At 38.3% G+C, this 19,309-nt stretch overlaps 1 protein-coding gene across 1 annotated transcript; it reads right to left on the bottom strand.

Moving 5' to 3' along the window:
• Positions 1-4,493: 4,493 nt before the first annotated feature.
• On the bottom strand, positions 4,494-6,985 carry LOC134801749 (uncharacterized). Its single transcript, XM_063774346.1, has 3 exons — positions 5,461-6,985; positions 5,008-5,127; positions 4,494-4,574 (listed from the first exon to the last, which is right to left on the bottom strand). Exons 1-3 carry the CDS (start codon positions 6,925-6,927, stop codon positions 4,494-4,496), a joined length of 1,668 nt encoding a protein of 555 aa, XP_063630416.1. The 5' UTR covers positions 6,928-6,985.
• Positions 6,986-19,309: the final 12,324 nt, after the last annotated feature.

Genomic DNA, 19,309 nt, shown 5'->3' on the forward strand with positions numbered 1-19,309 from the left:
CGTACTTATAGGAAGGCCCACTACACTGTAACCGCGTAACGACGAAGGCACACATAGAAAGATTTAGACGGAAATGTTTTCTGTCTTTGCCGTGCAAGGCACGTAGCGGCGCTAGTGCCGCGTGGTGTAAACTTCGTCGCGTAGAATTATTATAGACTAGCTTTTGCCCGCGGCTTCGCACGCGCAGGAGAGTTTTTTTAATAATCTATGTACTTTAATGGTTTTAGGTATTTTGAATGTAAACAAACCGTTTTAGATGATAATTATTTTAAAAACGATGTTTGTGTACTGTTCAATTATTAGAAGGTATTTGTAATCTTATAATTTTGTAGCTCAAAAAAATTTCTTTAAGGGATTGAATTCTCAAAAGTCTGGATCACGTGTGGCTGTAAATCAGCGTGTATGTTACAACCGTCTATGCTATCTTCGTAATTAGCATTCCCCACCAGGGGCCATAGTTCACGTCGGCTACGTTATATTTTAATTTTGATCCCATTTTTGTAATTTTTGTAATTAGCGTCCCACAAAACCATGGAAATGATACCCATATTTTGACGACCGGTCTGGCCTAGTGGGTAGTGACCCTGCCTGCGAAGCCGATGGTCCTGGGTTCGAATCCTGGTAAGGGCATTTATTTGTCTGGTGAATACAGATATTTGTTCCTGAGTCATGGGTGTTTTCTATGTATATAAGTATGTATTTATCTATATAAGTATGTTTATATCGTCGCCTAGTACCCATAGTACAAGCTATGCTTAGTTTGGGGCTAGGTTGATCTGTATAAGATGTCCCCAATATATATATATATATATATTGATATTTTGAAATTTCAACCCCATTGCACCCCCACCAGGGGGATGATTGTTCACTTCGGCTACGTTAATTTTAATTTTGATGCCATTTTTGTTATTAGCGGCTCATAATAGTATGAAAACGATACCCATATTGATATTTTGAGATATCAACCCTATTGGGGACTTTTCCCCCTCTTAGGGGTTCAATTTTCAAAAAACCTGAAACACGTGTTTACTCATTTATCTTTAGGAATACTCCTGTGAAATTTGGAATAAAATAGTCTAACTTATCTTGTTTCCTCATACAAACTTTGGACCCCCATTTCACTCCTTTAGGGGATGAATATTGAAAAATCCTTTCTTAGTGGACACCTAGACCTTATAAGGAATCTAGTTGCCAAATTTGGACTTTCTAGTCCCAGCGGTTTGGGCTGTGCGTTGATTTAAGTCAGTCAGTCAGTCAGTCAGTCAGTCAGTCAGTCAGGTCTTTCACGTTTATATATTTAGATTATTATATATTTAAGAGAAGGTATTTGTAATCTTATAATTTTGTAGCTCAAAAAATTTGCTTTAAGGGATTGCATTCTCAAAAGTCTGGATCACGTGTGGCTGTAAATCAGCGTGTATGTTACAACCGTCTACGCTATCTTCGTAATTAGCATTCCCCACCAGGGGCCATAGTTCACGTCGGCTACGTTATATTTTAATTTTGATACCATTTTTGTAATTTTTGTAATTAGCGTCCCACAAAACCATGGAAATGATACCCATATTTATATTTTGAAATTTCAACCCCATTGCACCCCCACCAGGGGATGATTGATTGTCCACTTCGGCTACGTTAATTTTAATTTTGATGCCATTTTTGTTATTAGCGTCTCAAAATACAATGAAAACGATACCCATATTGATATTTTGAGATATCAACCCTATTGGGGACTTTTCCCCCTCTTAGGGGTTTAATTTTCAAAAAACCTGAAACACGTGTTTACTCATTTATCTTTAGGAATACTCCTGTGAAATTTGGAATAAAATAGTGTAACTAATCCCACAAAACCATGGAAATGATACCCATATTGATATTTTGAAATTTCAACCCCATTGCACCCCCACCAGGGGATGATTGTTCACTTCGGCTACGTTAATTTTAATTTTGATGCCATTTTTGTTATTAGCGTCTGAAAATACTATGAAAACGATACCCATATTGATATTTTGAGATATCAACCCTATTGGGGACTTTTCCCCCTCTTAGGGGTTCAATTTTCAAAAAACCTGAAACACGTGTTTACTTATTTATCTTTAGGAACACTCCTGTGAAATTTGGAATAAAATAGTCTACCTAATCTTGTTTCCCCATACAAACTTTGGACCCCCATTTCACTCCTTTAGGGGATGAATTTTGAAAAATCCTTTCTTAGTGCACCCCTAGACCTTATAAGGAATCTAGTTGCCAAATTTGGACTTTCTAGTCCCAGCGGTTTGGGCTGTGCGTTGATTTAAGTCAGTCAGTCAGTCAGGTCTTTCACGTTTATATATTTAGATTATATATTTAGATGATGACTTGATGACAAAGCTTAACCGGTAGATGGAGCGCTTATTAATTTTTAGAATGTTTTAAGTTATATCGATTACTGATAGTACGATCAAGTATAAATTAAATTAAGTAGTTTAAGAGGATAGACATCGGAATTATAGTAGGGTAGGCAGTGCCTTTTTGCCTTTATGAAGTGCACGCCACTGCCTATTTACATATCGTTTAACACCGAAACGTCAAAGTTTGGTCGCGATTATCCGATAGGATAACCATCGCCAACACTAGTACTAGCTCAAAATGGAGAGCCCATCTATGTATAAACAAACTAATATTTTAGCTCAAAACCTAAAATAAATAAAGTACCTGTCACTAAAAAGTAAAAAATAAAATAAAGAAACAAATAAAAAACAAAATAACTTAATTTTATTTCTTTTTTAAAAAAAGGGAACCGCCTTCAAAAACCAACCCACTGAAAAGCATTAAATAATTTTTATATAGGTACCCCACCCCTATCCTTATCCATTCCTTATCCCGACCTAAAGCAAAATTCTGCCAAAAAGTAATTGGAACCTATATAAAAATTATTTAATGCTTTTCAGTGGGTTAGTTTTTGAAGGCGGTTCCCTTTTTTAAAAAAAGAAATAAAATTAAGTTATTCTGGTTTTGTTTTTGTTTTTTATTTGTTTTTTTACTGCAATTTACTTTGTAACGTTTTGTATGACAATCTTCACTTGACGTTTTCTACAATGCCACAATTGATTTCCATGTACACAACTAGTTTTATGCTTTTAAGAATATCCTCTTACGAGTATTTTTTACTAATAAACTGGATTTTACCTTAAGAAGTCTCTCCAATCTGACCTCTGCCAGAGGTTTTAGTATGGGAGACATTTAATTTCTGTAAAATTGGCAAATACGCAAAAGTGAAAATTCCTTAAAGTAAACTCAAGTAAAAAAAGTTTACTAATATTGGACAAAAGACAATTTAATAAGCTATTATTAGTTCATCAAACTCAAAGAAACTATGTTTATGAGGAACACTTCATCAATTCCCTCAGAAGACAGAAGTCACTGTTCAAAAAGTTTTAGGTGAGATGTAATATAGGTGAATACTTAAAATCGCTCTTTATTTTTAATACAATTGATAATTAATTTTATAGAATAGTATCTACAGATACTATAACAATGCACTTCTTAAATATTACTACAAAATAAAATGAAAAGTCCACATAATTTTCTGCTACTTTTTTCCCGAACCACTTATGTCCGGTTTTCTCCCGTTCAAGGAAAACTAGTCCCTGTTCCTGAGTATCTCCTACTAGGGTACTGTAAAATCAGGTAACTTTAGTTCACAACTTACAACTATGGTCAAAATTCAAGTTCCAGTAAAATATGTATAAGCATTTTTCAAATTCATCATCATCATCATCATCTCAGCCATAAGACGTCCACTGCTGAACATAGGCCTCCCCCTTGGACCTCCATACGTACCGGTTGGAAGCGACCCGCATCCAGCGTCTTCCGGCGGCCTTAACAAGGTCGTCTGTCCATCTTGTGGGTGGACGTCCTACGCTGCGCTTGCTAGTCCGTGGTCTCCACTCGAGCACTTTTCGACCCCATCGGCCATCTTCAAATTATTTTGAGTATATAATATAGAAAGAGCGTTAGTGTGTCTAAGCTCCAAAATAAATGTAACGAGTAGAAATCATAAAGGCTCGTTAAGAATCAACGTTAAAAACTGGATCATAGAAGGACTATAGTTACCTGATTTTACGGTAGCTAATTTGTGGTCGATATTCAGAAAAAAGTTTATATGTCTGTACTGATTTCTGTTGGGATGAAAGAAAATCCCACATATCCATGGTAAGAAAATTTACTTATTACAAAAACAAAACAATATCAAAAACCGAATTCAGACAGTAATAAATGTAAGTCTGACGTATTTTTTGCCGAATTAGCCTCCGCTGCCCAAATGCTGTTTATCGTTTTTTGCCAAACCTGTTTGATATCAGTGTAGACAAAGACCAAAGTTGCAGCCACACTCAGGATACAAATAATAAGACAAAAGAGACATATCTTGTAAATTTTTAACCATCTCGCTTTCTTAGAAGATTTTAGGTCACTTTGATCATATTGATCCAACATTTCAGACCTCTCTTGGTTTACATGACATTGATGCATAAGCTCTTCAGATTGACATTGAACTGTAGATGTCTTCTGTATACGTTGGGAGTAGCGGGGTTCTGTCACGGGATATACATAAATTTCAGGTTTACTGAAACCATCTCCACAATTACATAATTTATGACTACTACTACGAGTAAACACTGTTGTGTTACGAGCTACTTTTTCCTCCATTATTTCAAAATTTAAAGAAGGATTATGGTAGGAACACGTGATTCCTACTTCTTTAACCGTTCTCGGGATTGGAATTTCAGGTTTAGAAGTCATATCTGTTACTTTAAGAAGAGATTCACTTTCTATGTAACAGAATGAAGGTTTCTTTACAAGTATAGGGGAATAATCTGTGGTTTTTGATTGTGTATGTAACTTTAAGCCAGGGTTAGTGCCTGCCATGTTAGATGAAAACTGAATTCCTTTGGATTGATTAGTGCTTGATTTAGACTGGTTATCTTGCTTTGAGTCCTTAAACGAATAATTGTTTTTATCACGTACAGATGATGGATGTGGTATAGCTTTTGAATCCAGACATTCTATCGGCGTTTTATAATTCGCCATTTCCACGTTCAACAATTGTTTCGTCATCTCCGGAATGGTATCAAATATTACGGGATTCTGTGAATACCACATAGTATATGATTCACCGGATTGATTGTCTGAATTCTTAGGAATTGATGTATTTGGGAAACTCTGTATTATTGTTTCGACCGCCGCATGACATTGATAAACACCGACTTGTGTTGACCTACATGAAGTATCATTTTTTTCTCGCATATTATTTTTCATCATTTTTTCCGCTGTCAGTGTTAAACCTTTTATCACATTTTTTAGTGAATCGATTTGGTAACATATATTTATTTTATTATCAGAAATAAACGATTCTGCGTTAGTATTAGAAGCAATTGATTCTGTATTATTATTGCTTTGCTGAGGCTCCACAATTTCTACATCGAAGTCATTTGCAGTCTCCTCAATATACTTGGCTTTGCTTTCAGAACCATCCAAGAGTGATATTATCTCCGGACGGTTTACATTTTCAGAAGGTTTACTATCTTTCGAACAGGATCCGCAGTTTGCTTTGCCAATTGTTGAAATGCTAAATTTATGATCGCAAGTTTTATTTAAATGTTCTTGATATGATGCCAGATTTTCAATTGGTGATACTTTAACATGTACATCGAGTATTAAATTATTTGGCCCTTCGTATTGTTCAAAGTAATTTAATAATGTTTGGAAGTGCTTTATGAATTCATTACTTCGTGAATTCCTATTGCTTACTCTCCTATATAGATACGTGAAATGTCTGGATTTGAAGTACTTTAAACCTAAGCCAGACGATTTTAACTTTTTCAAATTTTTCCTGCTGTTATTGCATCTATAGCATGACCTACATTCATAACCATGCTCTTCAGTCATTGTATCTTTATCATATTTTGTCTCGGTTTGCATTTGAATATCACTATCTTCATAAAGATTTCTAACAAGACTAATAGTTTCCACTCTTGCCCTTGAAGGTAGCAAAATCATTGGTCCTTCACTAGTCACCGATCTGTTAATTGTTTTTTTATCTTGAAGGTTTACAAATGATGGCTTTTTTTCTATGCCTGGTTTAGGTTCATTGTAAGTGACGCAGCGTTTAGTAAACGACTGAGACGATATCGTAAGTAGAATTAAAGTAGAATCTGCTAAACCTAATTGTTTATTTAAAGGAACCCAGATATTCATGCTACTTAAAGTATTGCCTTGCTTATCTATATTTCTTGGAAGGCTTAGAGTAGAGATCAGAGTACATTTTTTATTTTGTAGTGGCATAGTGTAATTTGAGCATGTTCCACAGTTAGTTATGCTATATTTTGTCAAATATTGACGCCACGCTCTTTTTCTCTTCCTGTCCAAACTAATATTATATGTAGATTTTGGAGCTCGATTTAGTTTTTTATCAAATTTTCGCAGAAGAGATTCACGTATAGCTTCAAATTTCTGCAAATTATCGGAACTGTCTAAAAGGTACTCACGAATCCATTTATTGAGTAAACCTTTAAAATTGTCAACAATTAGTGACACAACGTCTACACTTTGATACTTAACGGCTCTCGCCTCAGGCTCACCACTACTAGAGTCTCCATCACCAAAAGTAGATTTGATTGAATCCAAATATTTACTTGCTCTTTTTCTGATGTTACGTCTCCTTTTACATATATCTGTTTCGATGCTGCGGTCTCTTTTGGTTTTGGCACCGTCACGATAATATAGGTGATCTCCTGAAATCCGCTTTTCCAGTTGACGTGTTCCACTTATGGAACAATTGTGGCTTCTTATGGAGCATGGTCGAGAGTTCCTCTCGCCGAGTGCACTTAAGGTTTTCTTATACAACACCGTTGTGCTTTTGTTCTCATCTTTGGTTCCTCTTTCCATTTTCAGCCGTTGCTTTCTGGAATCAAAAATATTTGTATTCTATTCATCTTTATCAAATGCTTCTGTTTATAGAATGTACGTCTCGTAAATCGTGGATATTTTTGATGTCTGGCGAAATATTTATCTAATTGCAGTGCTTACTTCCCAAAAAATATTTTAGTCTAGAGCTTCAAGTACACAAACCGTTTTCAAAATTAGCTGACGTATCCCGTATCGTATTCATGATTATAATTAATGCCGCTAACATAATAGTAACAAACAATAAGTCCTAATCAGAAGTACACATGTGCAAATTACGAAAAGTTTACACAAAGTTGGATGAATACTTTAGGAGCTAGGCCGAGGTTTTCATCGATTATTGAACCGTATCTCCTACTTTTGCACTACAGATAGAATTATAAGACAAACGGCTATCGGTTCTTCAATCTTTTATGGTCTATTTTTGTCTACCGGATTTTGAAAGAATACTTATTTTTTTATGATTTTTTTAAACATTGTCTAAAAAAACCTGAAAAAAAACTCATTTTTCGTAACTAGGTACTAACTTAATTTTAAACTAAATAACACAAAATTTATGGCCAGAAAACCAGTTTTTTGGCCTAAAATTGTTCAACTTTAATGCCTAATATCTCTGAAGAACTTTGAAGTAAATTTGGGATACTATATTATTATTGTTTAAAGCCGTTGCTGTTATGATAAGATTGATAAGCTAGAACCGTGTTAGAAACACCGAACTGTGTTCCAAAACCGACTTTGTGGATGTGGGCAGGGAGGCCGCCAAGTTAAAGTGGGACTGGGCAGGGCTCATCTGCCGAATGCACCTGTAGCGCTGGACCAAACTAGGTACAGACTGGGTCCCACAGGATGGATCTCGGGGCAGAGGAAGACCAAAACGGAGATGGCGGGACGAACTTGACACATTTTGTAAAGAGTGACGGGAGTGTGCATCGGATAGGACCAAATGGCGGGAAAGAGGGGAGGCCTTTGCCCAGCAGTGGGACACTGCTATAGGCTAATGAATAAAAAATGATAAGCTACAAAAAAAAACATTAGAAAACTAAGGGATTCAGATCGAAGGTCATTGGCGTGGGGGAGCCCCTTTACTTTTCGGAAAATTTCAATCCCCATACAAAAATGTGCGAAGTTTCTGAAAGTTTCCCACGTTGATTATCACGCAATTTTGGAAAGTTTCCTTCAGCACCTCAGTAATCAGAAGGGGCTAAGTGGATAAAGGTTTCAGCGTTTGTAATACCTCAATGGGTCTGATCAAGCGATAAAGAAGCCACCAAAAATCGTACCTAAGCAGTTTAGGTCGCGCGATTCACGCTCCGCTTCCATAGTTAGTTGTCGGTCGTCAACAACTCAGAGCTTTTTCCCACTGACGTCCAGTTTTTTGCGGGTACGGTTTTCTGCAGGATCCCGTTTTAGTAGTATACGAGCTAATATAGTAACGTTCACACGAACATTCTATTAGCGGGATACTGGGGGCCTAGCCAAAACGCATTTCGAAAAAAGATATCGCTAACGAATCGATAAAAAATGTATGGGAATGACAGGTACCGTAGATGAGTCTGTCGAAAAATATTAACGAATACAAAAATGTTAGCCAAGTTGCAATGTTGTAACGAAACGCAAAACATTCGTTACCAAAATTCGATATCTGCCATACATTGTCTAGCCAAGTGACACTTTTGACAAGCGAAATCGAATCGTTATCGCCTCCTAGGTGTCGATATCTAGCGCGAGCTATCCCCTTGCAGATAACTTACCGAAGCACAAGAAAATACCGAATAATAGTGTTTGTAAATTAGAATTTGTAATAAAAAGCATACTTCAACATTATTGTGGGCGGCGAACAACGCGGAAGTGTCGCTTAGACGCAGGCGCCGTCTGAAAAGTCGCCTCTATTGAAACTTGAAACTGCTTAGGAAAGGACTGCCCTTAGCTGGTGATCTTATCATGTATGCTACGATCAAAGGATTGTGGGCCGTACGCAGCATTTCACCCAAAGGATCCAATGTGACCGAGGCGCTGAATATCTACCTATCTATAGTGACAGTGTCATGGAAAAATGGATTATGCACCCACAAATGCAACACGAAACAATGTCCCTACAAAGGTAAGAGTGAGTCAATAACTTATCCCTACTATACCTACTAATAAGTATATAAAATATGTTATTAATGCTAAAATAACTAATGTGTTCCTGTTACGTCATCAAATATAAACCGATGAACGGTGTAGATTAAATTTGGTACCCATATGCGCAATGGCAAGCACTTGTTTTTCAATAGGAAAGTGAATTGAATGTGTAAAGGCAAAGGTATATAGGTAAAGGCTATACAAATATAGATAAAGACTCGGGAACAAAAGTTCTTCACACAAATAAATGCCCTTCCCGGGAAGCAAAACCATCACCTTCATAGGCAAGGTCACTAACAACTAGCAATATTGTAGTGTCATCCCATTTTCTTAAATTGATTTGAAAGGGATGAGACTACAGTGTTGCTACTTTTTAATTTCTACAATTTCTAGTCGGACTCTACAGTAAGCTCAAGAAGACTTGTGTTGTGGGTACTTAGGGTACTTAGATAACTATATATAGATGGTCAAACCAATTTGTCAGTCAGTAAGAACCAGGAAAACTATACTCATACTTATCTTTTGGGTGCTAGTACTGGTATATGACAAAGCTAGTATGATTCTCTCTGTCTTTGTTTGAAATGAGACAGTCCTTTGACAAACTATACTTAAATACATAGACAACACCCATGACTCAGGTACAAAATATCTGTGCTCATTACACAAACAAATTTCCTTACCGGGGATTCAAACTCAGGATTATCAGCTTAACCGGCAGGGTCACTAGTCACTACCAACTAGGCCAGACGGGCTGTTGTCATACATATACATTATCAACCATATTAATGAAACTTTTTCATATTATGAAACATTGTATATGACTTCTTTTGGCAGGCGCAGATACAGTCAGCTGCAGAGAAAAGGTCCCACCCCTGCATACAAACTTCTATGTAGTGGTGGTACCTTTTCTCTGCAGCTGACTGTACCTACACACTATATAAAAATAATCATAACATGTACTTACACAAAACATTTAGTTTTTTTTTGTCATATGACTGGTAGAGAATAAGTATTATAACCAAATGTTACAGAGTTTGTTGAAAAACTAAGCATTCATTTTGTTTCAGGTGACTTGGATATTCATTGCAGCCTTGGCATATGAACCAATACTTTATGGTGCTCCAAAGTCAGGGTCAAGGGAAGAAACTATGTCACATGTACAACCACAAAAATATATTGAGTGTTGTTTTACTATTTTAATACACTGTACATAATATATGGACAAACAAGAAAATAATGCTTGGCTACTGATTTCATGCTGCTGGCAAAAAATACCTGCTGCATCTTTCATTAATAGATTTTCAATAAAATAAATTAACTTTTTAACCCAATCATTGTGTCATTTATTTATGGTGGTTACCACCTTAACTTTTGGTATGCTTAGGAGCAGATCTGCTCCCAAGTACTTACCTATATTCAACTTTAAAAAATGCATTAATTTTTAAAAGTTGTCTTTGTAAAACGACCGGTCTGGCCTAGTGAGTAGTGACCCTGCCTGCTAAGCCGATGGTCCTGGGTTCGAATCCCAGTAAGGGCATTTATTTGTGTGATGAACACTAATATTTGTTCCTGAGTTATGGGTGTTTTCTATGTATATAAGTTTGTATTTGTCTATATAAGTATGTGTATCGTCGCCTAGCACCCATAGTACAAGCTTTGGTTAGTTTGGGGCTAGGTTGATCTGTGTAAGATGTCCCCAATATTTATTTATTTATTTATTTTATTTTATTCAATTATGATTGATATATAAATTACAAATTTTTGACAGGAGCATACAAAAGGTTAAATATGAACAGCCAGTAGCTTAGCGGGTGAGATTACCTTCCCAAATTTCCATTGACTATAAATAATAAAGATGTGTTTAATTCATTTTTAACGCCTCACTCACTTAGGTATTTCTATTACTGAGTAAACAAAAATCAAAGACAGGTAGGTAATAAAAAAATAATATTAAGTAACAATATGATTTATTAGTTTTGGTTTCACATGCAGCTTTTATCTTATCTAATGCATCTTCTTAGTCGGCGTCTTCATTGCTGAAGGTCGTGTCTAGTTTGAAGAGTTTCCTGCGCGATGTACCATGCTTTTCCAAGTGTTCCTGTCCTCGGCGATCTTAATAGATAAATCTAATGCATAACATCTATGTATTCAATGTCCGCTTGACTTTTGTTAATTTCGAAAATGTTTGAAGTCTATGAAGTAAATGAATTCACTGAGGTTACACTGATTCGGGCAAACCTGTCCACAATTTCACTTCACGGTTTGAATCAATACTAACGCTTAAAGTATTGTCTCTTCTGGTCAAGTAAGCCAGCAGTGCACGTCCTTAGCACTGGTAACTGCCATGAAGGCGTCATTGCAGCGGCAGCTCTGACTGTACGTGCCAACTTGGCGAGGACTTCTCAGCGTGGAAGAAGAGCCCGCGGAGCCGCTCTTGCCCGCTCTGGCTGCGTCGCCGCCTTGGTTGGGGCTGCGGGGACGACGGCTGTCTGAAATTGTTAAACTTTAGGTCAAAATTATATGCAATTAACAACGCACTCTTCAAATATTACACTATATAGAGTTATTTTATCACGAAATTGTGATAAACTAAGTTAAACAAATACCAACATATTTAATTTGCTTACCGATAAAACAATTATTTTCTCCAAAATTAGATTCGCTGTTCACTTGACACTCTTGACAGCTGACAGATGATGTTTCTTGACGGTTTTGAACGAGAACCACAGACAAAAATTAATTTTTACCGACTTGGCGCATAGAATGAGCGAAAACTAAAAAGATTGCCTCTTGGCTAGGTTATTATAAACATTATCGACCAGTCGCTCGCGAACGTAGAGATCGAATCGATAAGGAGCGAATGTAATTTGGCTACGGGCCCTGCACGCATACTACAGAAAACGGGATCCTGTAGAAAACCGTACCCGCAAAAAACTGTACGTCAGTGGGATAGAGCTCTCGTGGTGCAAAATACTGGTTCTCTGTGCCAGTTCTGTACGTAGTATAATAGTAATATAATAGTTCAATGTTTTGTGCAGGGTAAATTCTAATTGCTCGCATTGTGAGAGATGAGCGGTATACCTACCTATTCTATGCGACTCGCAGAGAATCGCTCAGTTTGTACACTAAAGGCTAATGTTGATAGTGCGAGAACTCGCATGCGAGATTGTTCAACGCAGGCTTAGACTAGGAATCTTCTAGACGGAGCTTAGAGCAATTATTTCATGAAACCGATGCTGGCAAAAATACTGGGGTGCTGGGGACGAGGTGAGCGAATCCCGTGCCGTGATTGGTCCGTTCAAAGAAACGGGCGTCACACAAAGACACTACCGTATATTTGTGGCAGAGGAGGTAGCGCTACTACGCTCAGTCTGGAGGATGTCTTTTCTGTGATCGCAAAATTTGATAGGTCTATTGAATAGGTCATACCTCAATAGTTGGCGATGTAACGAAACTCGCATGCAATGTTCGCACTTTCTATAAGCCTTAACATGTTCACTGCGTTGGGTGCAAAGTATGGTACGAGTTACACTATTTGCTGTTTGCTGCAGTGAAGGTGTTAAGATGTATGTATACTCAAGGCTGACTCCATTTCAGGAGAAACTAAAACTAGTCTACTAGAGTTTTCCTTGTACCTATCACAAAAAATGTAAAAACACTTACCAACAACACAGATTTCATTACATTCTCAACTGTGTAATGGAATTTCCAAAAGTTCTTGTCTGACGGCAATTTCGTTCAATTTTGTTGTAGATATAAGTTTGTCAACATAATTTTTCAAATTGACAGAGTTAATTTGACAGCGATATTGTCTTCTGTATTAGGTACGCTGCCAGAGCGAAATAGTTTTGATCATTAGATATTAAAAAGTCAAGGTTTAAGGCTCTTGCATATGGAGTTTGTCTAGAGTCACAGCTAGCGAGTAGCCTCTTATAAGACTAAATAATAATTATAATAATAATTTCAGCCTATATATACGTCCCACTGCTGGGCACAGGCCTCTCATGCGCGAGAGGGCTTGGGCTATAGTCCCCACGCTAGCCCAATGCGGATTGGGGACTTCACATACACCTTTGAATTTCTTCGCAGATGTATGCAGGTTTCCTCACGATGTTTTCCTTCACCGAAAAGCTAGTGGTAAATATCAAATGATATTTCGTCTCGTAAAACTAACATTCTAAAATTTTCGCGACCGGTCGCACTGCACGCTTGGCGCCTAGCTAGTCACTCAGTGTGTGTAGTATCTTATCTTATTGTTTTCGGGGGCCCTTGCGGATACACTTCGACCCATAGGGATCTTTTGTGCAGTTACCCCCTAGAAGAGATCCGTCAACTACTCAAGAGCTTTTCCCACCATATCCATGTGTCGGATGATGGAGCTCATGGGTAGCGTTTTAAAGTCCTTTGGTTCCAGGTATCCTGCTCCAAAGTCCTTCATTCTTTGTCTGGCGAGGGCGTGACATTCACACATTAAGTGTCTTACTGTCTCTTCCTCTTCGCCACACATACGACAATCGGTGTTGTCAGAGTGTCCCATCTTGGCCAGAAATCCTTTGACCCCGTAATGGCCAGTAAACATCCCCGTTATGATTTGGAGTTGTCTTTTGCTAAGTTTCCAAAGCTTTTTGCTCCAGCCGGAGTCTATTCCTTGCATAAAGAGCTTTGCATGCTTTAGACCCGTCAGACTATCCCATTCTTCCTGGTGTTTGGTCTTAAGGTTAAGGTATACTCAAGGGCTTTTATGATTGGCTCACGTTACAACGGTCCGGGTCCGGTCCGAGGCGTCCGACACTTCGTTTTCTATGATGGGTGGTCACATGATTATAACTATAGACTACAGATTTGTGCCTGCGATTAAGCTCCGTGAAATCATACCAAAATGTAGGAAAAGTTGGACGGAGCTGAGGCTGACCGCAGTCATATAATTTGAGAACGACCCGGCCCGGACCCGGGCCGTCCTAACATGAGTCATGGTTTAGGCCAAGGCATATTTCGGCTTAAGATAAGTGTTAAGCTCACATAAACCTGTTAAAGTTTGACGCAAATTGAAACTGATGCGAAGCTCCAAAGTTGGCGAAGTGCTGATCAGCCATTGGTCTATTTTGAGAATTACAAATCCCTTAATCCTTTGGTTAGTTGGTTGAATGTAATCATAACGGGTGTAAGGTAAGGTGGGATAAGACTGTCACCGGGATAAGACTATCACTTGCATGGAATCCTGGTACTGTTTGTCTTGCCCCGAGCACAGCCACAGTTAACTTTTGTGGAGCGACTCTGGAGCAACACAGTGCAACAATAAGTAGCTAAGTACCTACTTAAGTTACCTAATGATGCCGTAATGCATTAAAAAACCGGTTAAGTGCGAGTCGGACTCACCCACCGAGGGTTCCATACTTTTTAGTATTTGTTGTTATAGCGGCAAGTGAAAATGTCAACTGTCTAGCTAAGATAAGATAAGATGTTTATTTGTATAGTCATGTACATGGGATGTTATTACAGTTATACAGGAAGCTTCCATGACACCCTGTCAGGGCACACAAATTTTCTTATATCTAGCTTAATACTAACGTACATTACAGGCCATGCATGCTATGATTATGTCTAATATTTTGAATTAATGTATAATTAATAATTAGTCAGAGCGAATTTCGTATTAAATTGAATGTCAATGTTAGTTTGATTACAATTTTTGGTATAAGTAGTGCGGCTAGCTTTCATCATTTAAAAAGTTATCCACTGAGTAATAGCATTTTTGTATTAGGAAGGTTTTTAGTTTTTTGTGAAACAGTTTGTCATTTGGCTCCAATTTGATCTCATTGGGTATTTTGTTTACTACTTGGATACATACGAAATGGGGCCCGTTTCTATAGATGGCTAATTTAGAGCTTGGTGTTTTTAATTTGTTTCTATACTGGCTTCTAGTTTTGTACGTATCCAATTTAGCTTCAAATAGATCGGGGTTTTTCCTACCAAAGATAGCGGCCTCCATTATGTATATTCCCGGAAGTGTAAGTAGCTCATATTGTTTAAAAAAAGGACGGCAACTGTTTGGGATCCGTATATTTGCCAGGATTCGTACACATTTTTTCTGCAGGAGTTCGTGAGCGTCAGTGCTGGCTCCCCATAAGACCACACCATATCGGAGACTAGAATATATGTACGCGTAGTAGACGGATAGTGCAGACTCAAAATCTGCATTTAACTTTATCACGTTAAGCGCGTAATAGATAGACTTTGTTAGTTTTGAGCTATCACGGTTCATGAGATACAGCCTGGTGACAGACAGACGGACGGACAGCGGAGTCTTAGTAATAGGGTCCCGTTTTTACCCTTAGGTTTATAGAACTTTATTTTTTTTCTCAAAGAAATTATACATTTCACTTAAGAGAAACTTAACTACAACAGAACTAAATATAAATAATCAGTAAGTATAGCGAGTGCATGCGTATATACTCACTTACAAAGCTCTTAACTAAACTTAAAAATAAATAACAATTAAAAACAAAATGTTATTAAATGGGCATTTCTCAGGAGGGCCATTTTAACGTGTCCGGGGCAATAAATGATTGAATTTACTGTTCAATAAATCTGAATTAATTTAGGCATGATCTTCAGCCTATATTCTGTCCGGGACACTATCAAATTATTTATTTATTATTTATATGTAATACCAAAAAAAACATTCAAACGCCAAAAATTATGTTCGGTGGGAGTGTCCCGCACCCAGATTTTATGAAACAAAAAAATATTACTCAAGATGGGGCATTAGATCGGAGTTATTATGGTTATTCACGCATAAGGTATTAGTTAACTTATCATATTCTTTATATCACAATAATGTGTTTGCTCAACTCATTGCATAAAACCAAATTTACGATGTGTCCCGGGCTAGTGCCTGATTTCGGTGTAATTTGCAAAACATGACGGTACTCCTTCAAAGTTGTAAACCAGGAACTCAGTGTCTCAAACATAGTATGCTTTAGTTGTGCCTTAACCATTGAATAAAGTAGAGGTACAGTCACAGTATAATAGGGTCAAACAGATCACTGTGTTATGTCTTTCCTGTAGACATACACAAGAGTTAAGGGCTATAAAGGTTAATTTTCTTATTTAACCCTTATCCACGTGAAAAGGTCCTCCTTTTATTTAAAGAACTATGATAAAATCATTACTTACATGCCCACAAGCTGTTAACTATTGCCCACAGGAGAGAAAACTAGCGTGTTATCGCGAACAGCACATTTTTCTCTCCTGTGTGCAATAGTTAACAGCTTGTGGGCATGTAAGCAATGATTTTATCATAGTTCTCTAAATAAAAGGAGGACATTTTCACGTGGATAAGGGTTAAATAAGAAAATTAACCTTTATAGCCCTTAACTCTTGTGTATGTCTACAGGAAAGACATAACACAGTGATCTGTTTGACCCAATAAGGTGATTTTTTTAAGGTTTCCCAGTCCTTCGGTGGGTTTGGTTTTATGTTTTTTTGAGATCGGTGGTGCAATTTACTCCGAAGGTTTTAGTGCATTTATCGTTATGCAAGTGATTAAGAGCGCTCTTACAAGAAAAGTCGAAATAATGCAAAATTGATGATACTAGTCGACGAAATTCAGGACTTTGCGCTCATTATTAGAAACAATGAGTACTTGTTCCAGTAAAAGCGTCTTCTTATCTTTATAAATGTCGTTGTAAATATTAGAAAAAGGACTTATTAAATTAGTAATGATTTTTTTTCTGATGGTCGTTTCCGAAAAACCCCGTGAAGCACTGAATGGCGAGCTCTTATTTGGAAATGTTGAGAATTTTACTCTGCTAAACCTGGCTATTTTGTATTACTAATACCCTGTACTTTAGGCATATCAAATTATATTTTTCCTACATACCTTTGAGAAAGAGAAAATCAAAGTAAAACGAACTCGATTTTCTCTCCGAAACAAGTGTCAATTCCTACGAAAATCTACTTAATATCGAAGTCATTTTCATACTCAAGCAATCTGCAACGTTTGCTTATACTGTTGGTATACATTAGTGTTTATGAAATTCTACTATAATTTTTTGGCAATTTTTTGAAAACTACTCTATATTACCGATGACGCGCGCTGCGCCAGCTCAGTGCCGCGGCAGAGCTTGTAGAGGCAGGACGTGTGTCGGTCGGCTCCGCACATTTTCAACGGCGACGACGAGGTTTTTTATCATTGTGTGCGGCGGGCGCCGTGTAAAACGCTATACTGTGTGCGTGTAAACCGCAACGAGAGACTTTGATCCTAGCACCGTTTTTATAGTATTATAATTTATAATGGTACAGTTTAATAAACTACCGGACAGGATTAAAAATATTTGAAACGACCTGACATTCTATATGTATTTATTTGACTCAAGATAGTACTCAGGGTCTGATGATGGAGCCGGAAGGTGGGCACCGGTACCAATCAACCATGCAACTAAACCACTTTGTGTTTAGGCTCGTTTTATTCATCTCAACAAGATCTTTGACACAAGATAGTACTCAGGGTCTGATGATGGAGCCGGAAGGTGGTCACCGGTACCAATCAACCATGCAACTAAACCACTTCGTGTTTGGGCTCGTTTGATTCGACTCAACAAGATCTTTGACTTAAGATAGTACTCAGGGTCTGATGATGGAGCCGGAAGGTGGTCACCAGTACCAATCAACCATGCAACTAAACCACTTCGTGTTTGGGCTCGTATGATTCGTCTCAACAAGATCTTTGGCACAAGATAATACTCAGGGTCTGATGATGGAGCCGGAAGGTGGTCACCAGTACCAATCAACCATGCAACTAAACCACTTCGTGTTTGGGCTCGTATGATTCGTCTCAACAAGATCTTTGGCACAAGATAATACTCAGGGTCTGATGATGGAGCCGGAAGGTGGTCACCGGTACCAATCAACCATGCAACTAAACCACTTCGTGTTTAGGCTCGTTTGATTCGTCTCAACAAGATCTTTGACACAAGATAGTACTCAGGGTCTGATGATGGAGCCGGCAGGTGGTCACCGGTACCAATCAACCATGCCACTAAACCACTTCGTGTTTAGGCTCGTTTTATTCGTTTCTATAAGATCTTTGACACAAGATAGTACTCAGGGTCTGATGTTGGAGCCGGAAGGTGGTCACCGGTACCAATCAACCATGCAACTAAACCACTTCGTGTTTAGGCTCGTTTGATTCGTCTGAACAAGACCTTGGACACAAGATAGTACTCAGGATCTGATGATGGAGCTGGAAGGTGGCCACGGGTACCAGTCTACCATGTAACTGAACCACTTCGTGTTTGGGCTCGTTTGATTTGTCGCAACAAGATCTTTGACACAAGGTAGTACTGAGGGTCTGATGATGGATCCGGAAGGTGGTGACCGGTACCAATCAACCATGCAACTAAACCACTTCGTGTTTGGGCTCGTTTGATTCGGCTCAACAAGATCTTTGACTTAAGATAGTACTCAGGGTCTGATGATGGAGCCGGAAGGTGGTCACCAGTACCAATCAACAATGCAACTAAACCACTTCGTGTTTAGGCTCGTTTTATTCGTCTCAACAAGATCTTTGACTTAAGATAGTACTCAGGGTCTGATGATGGAGCCGGAAGGTGGTCACCGGTACCAATCAACCATGCAACTAAACCACTTCGTGTTTGGGCTCGTTTGATTCGTTGCAACAAGATCTTTGACACAAGTTAGTACTCAGGGTCTGATGATGGAGCTGGACTGTGGCCACGGGTACCAGTCTACCATGTAACTGAACCACTTCGTGTTTGGGCTCGTTTGATTTGTCGCAACAAGATCTTTGACACAAGGTAGTACTGAGGGTCTGATGATGGATCCGGAAGGTGGTCACCGGTACCAATCAACCATGCAACTAAACCACTTCGTGTTTGGCTTCGTTCGATTCGTCGCAACAAGATCTTTGACACAAGTTAGTACTCAGGGTCTGATGATGGAGCTGGACTGTGGCCACGGGTACCAGTCTACCATGTAACTGAACCACTTCGTGTTTGGGCTCATTTGATTCGTCGCAATAAGATGTTTGACACAAGATACTACTCAGGGTCTGATGATGGAGCTGATGATGATAGACAGGTACCCGTCGCCACCTTCGCGCTCCAACATCAGACCCTGAGTACTATCTTGTGTCAAAGATCTTGTTGAAACGAATAAAACGAGCCTAAACACGAAGTGGTTTAGTTGCATGGTTGATTGGTACCGGTGACCACCTTCC

This window comes from Cydia splendana, chromosome 23 (genome assembly GCF_910591565.1).
Source record: "Cydia splendana chromosome 23, ilCydSple1.2, whole genome shotgun sequence".
Lineage (NCBI taxonomy): Eukaryota > Metazoa > Arthropoda > Insecta > Lepidoptera > Tortricidae > Cydia > Cydia splendana.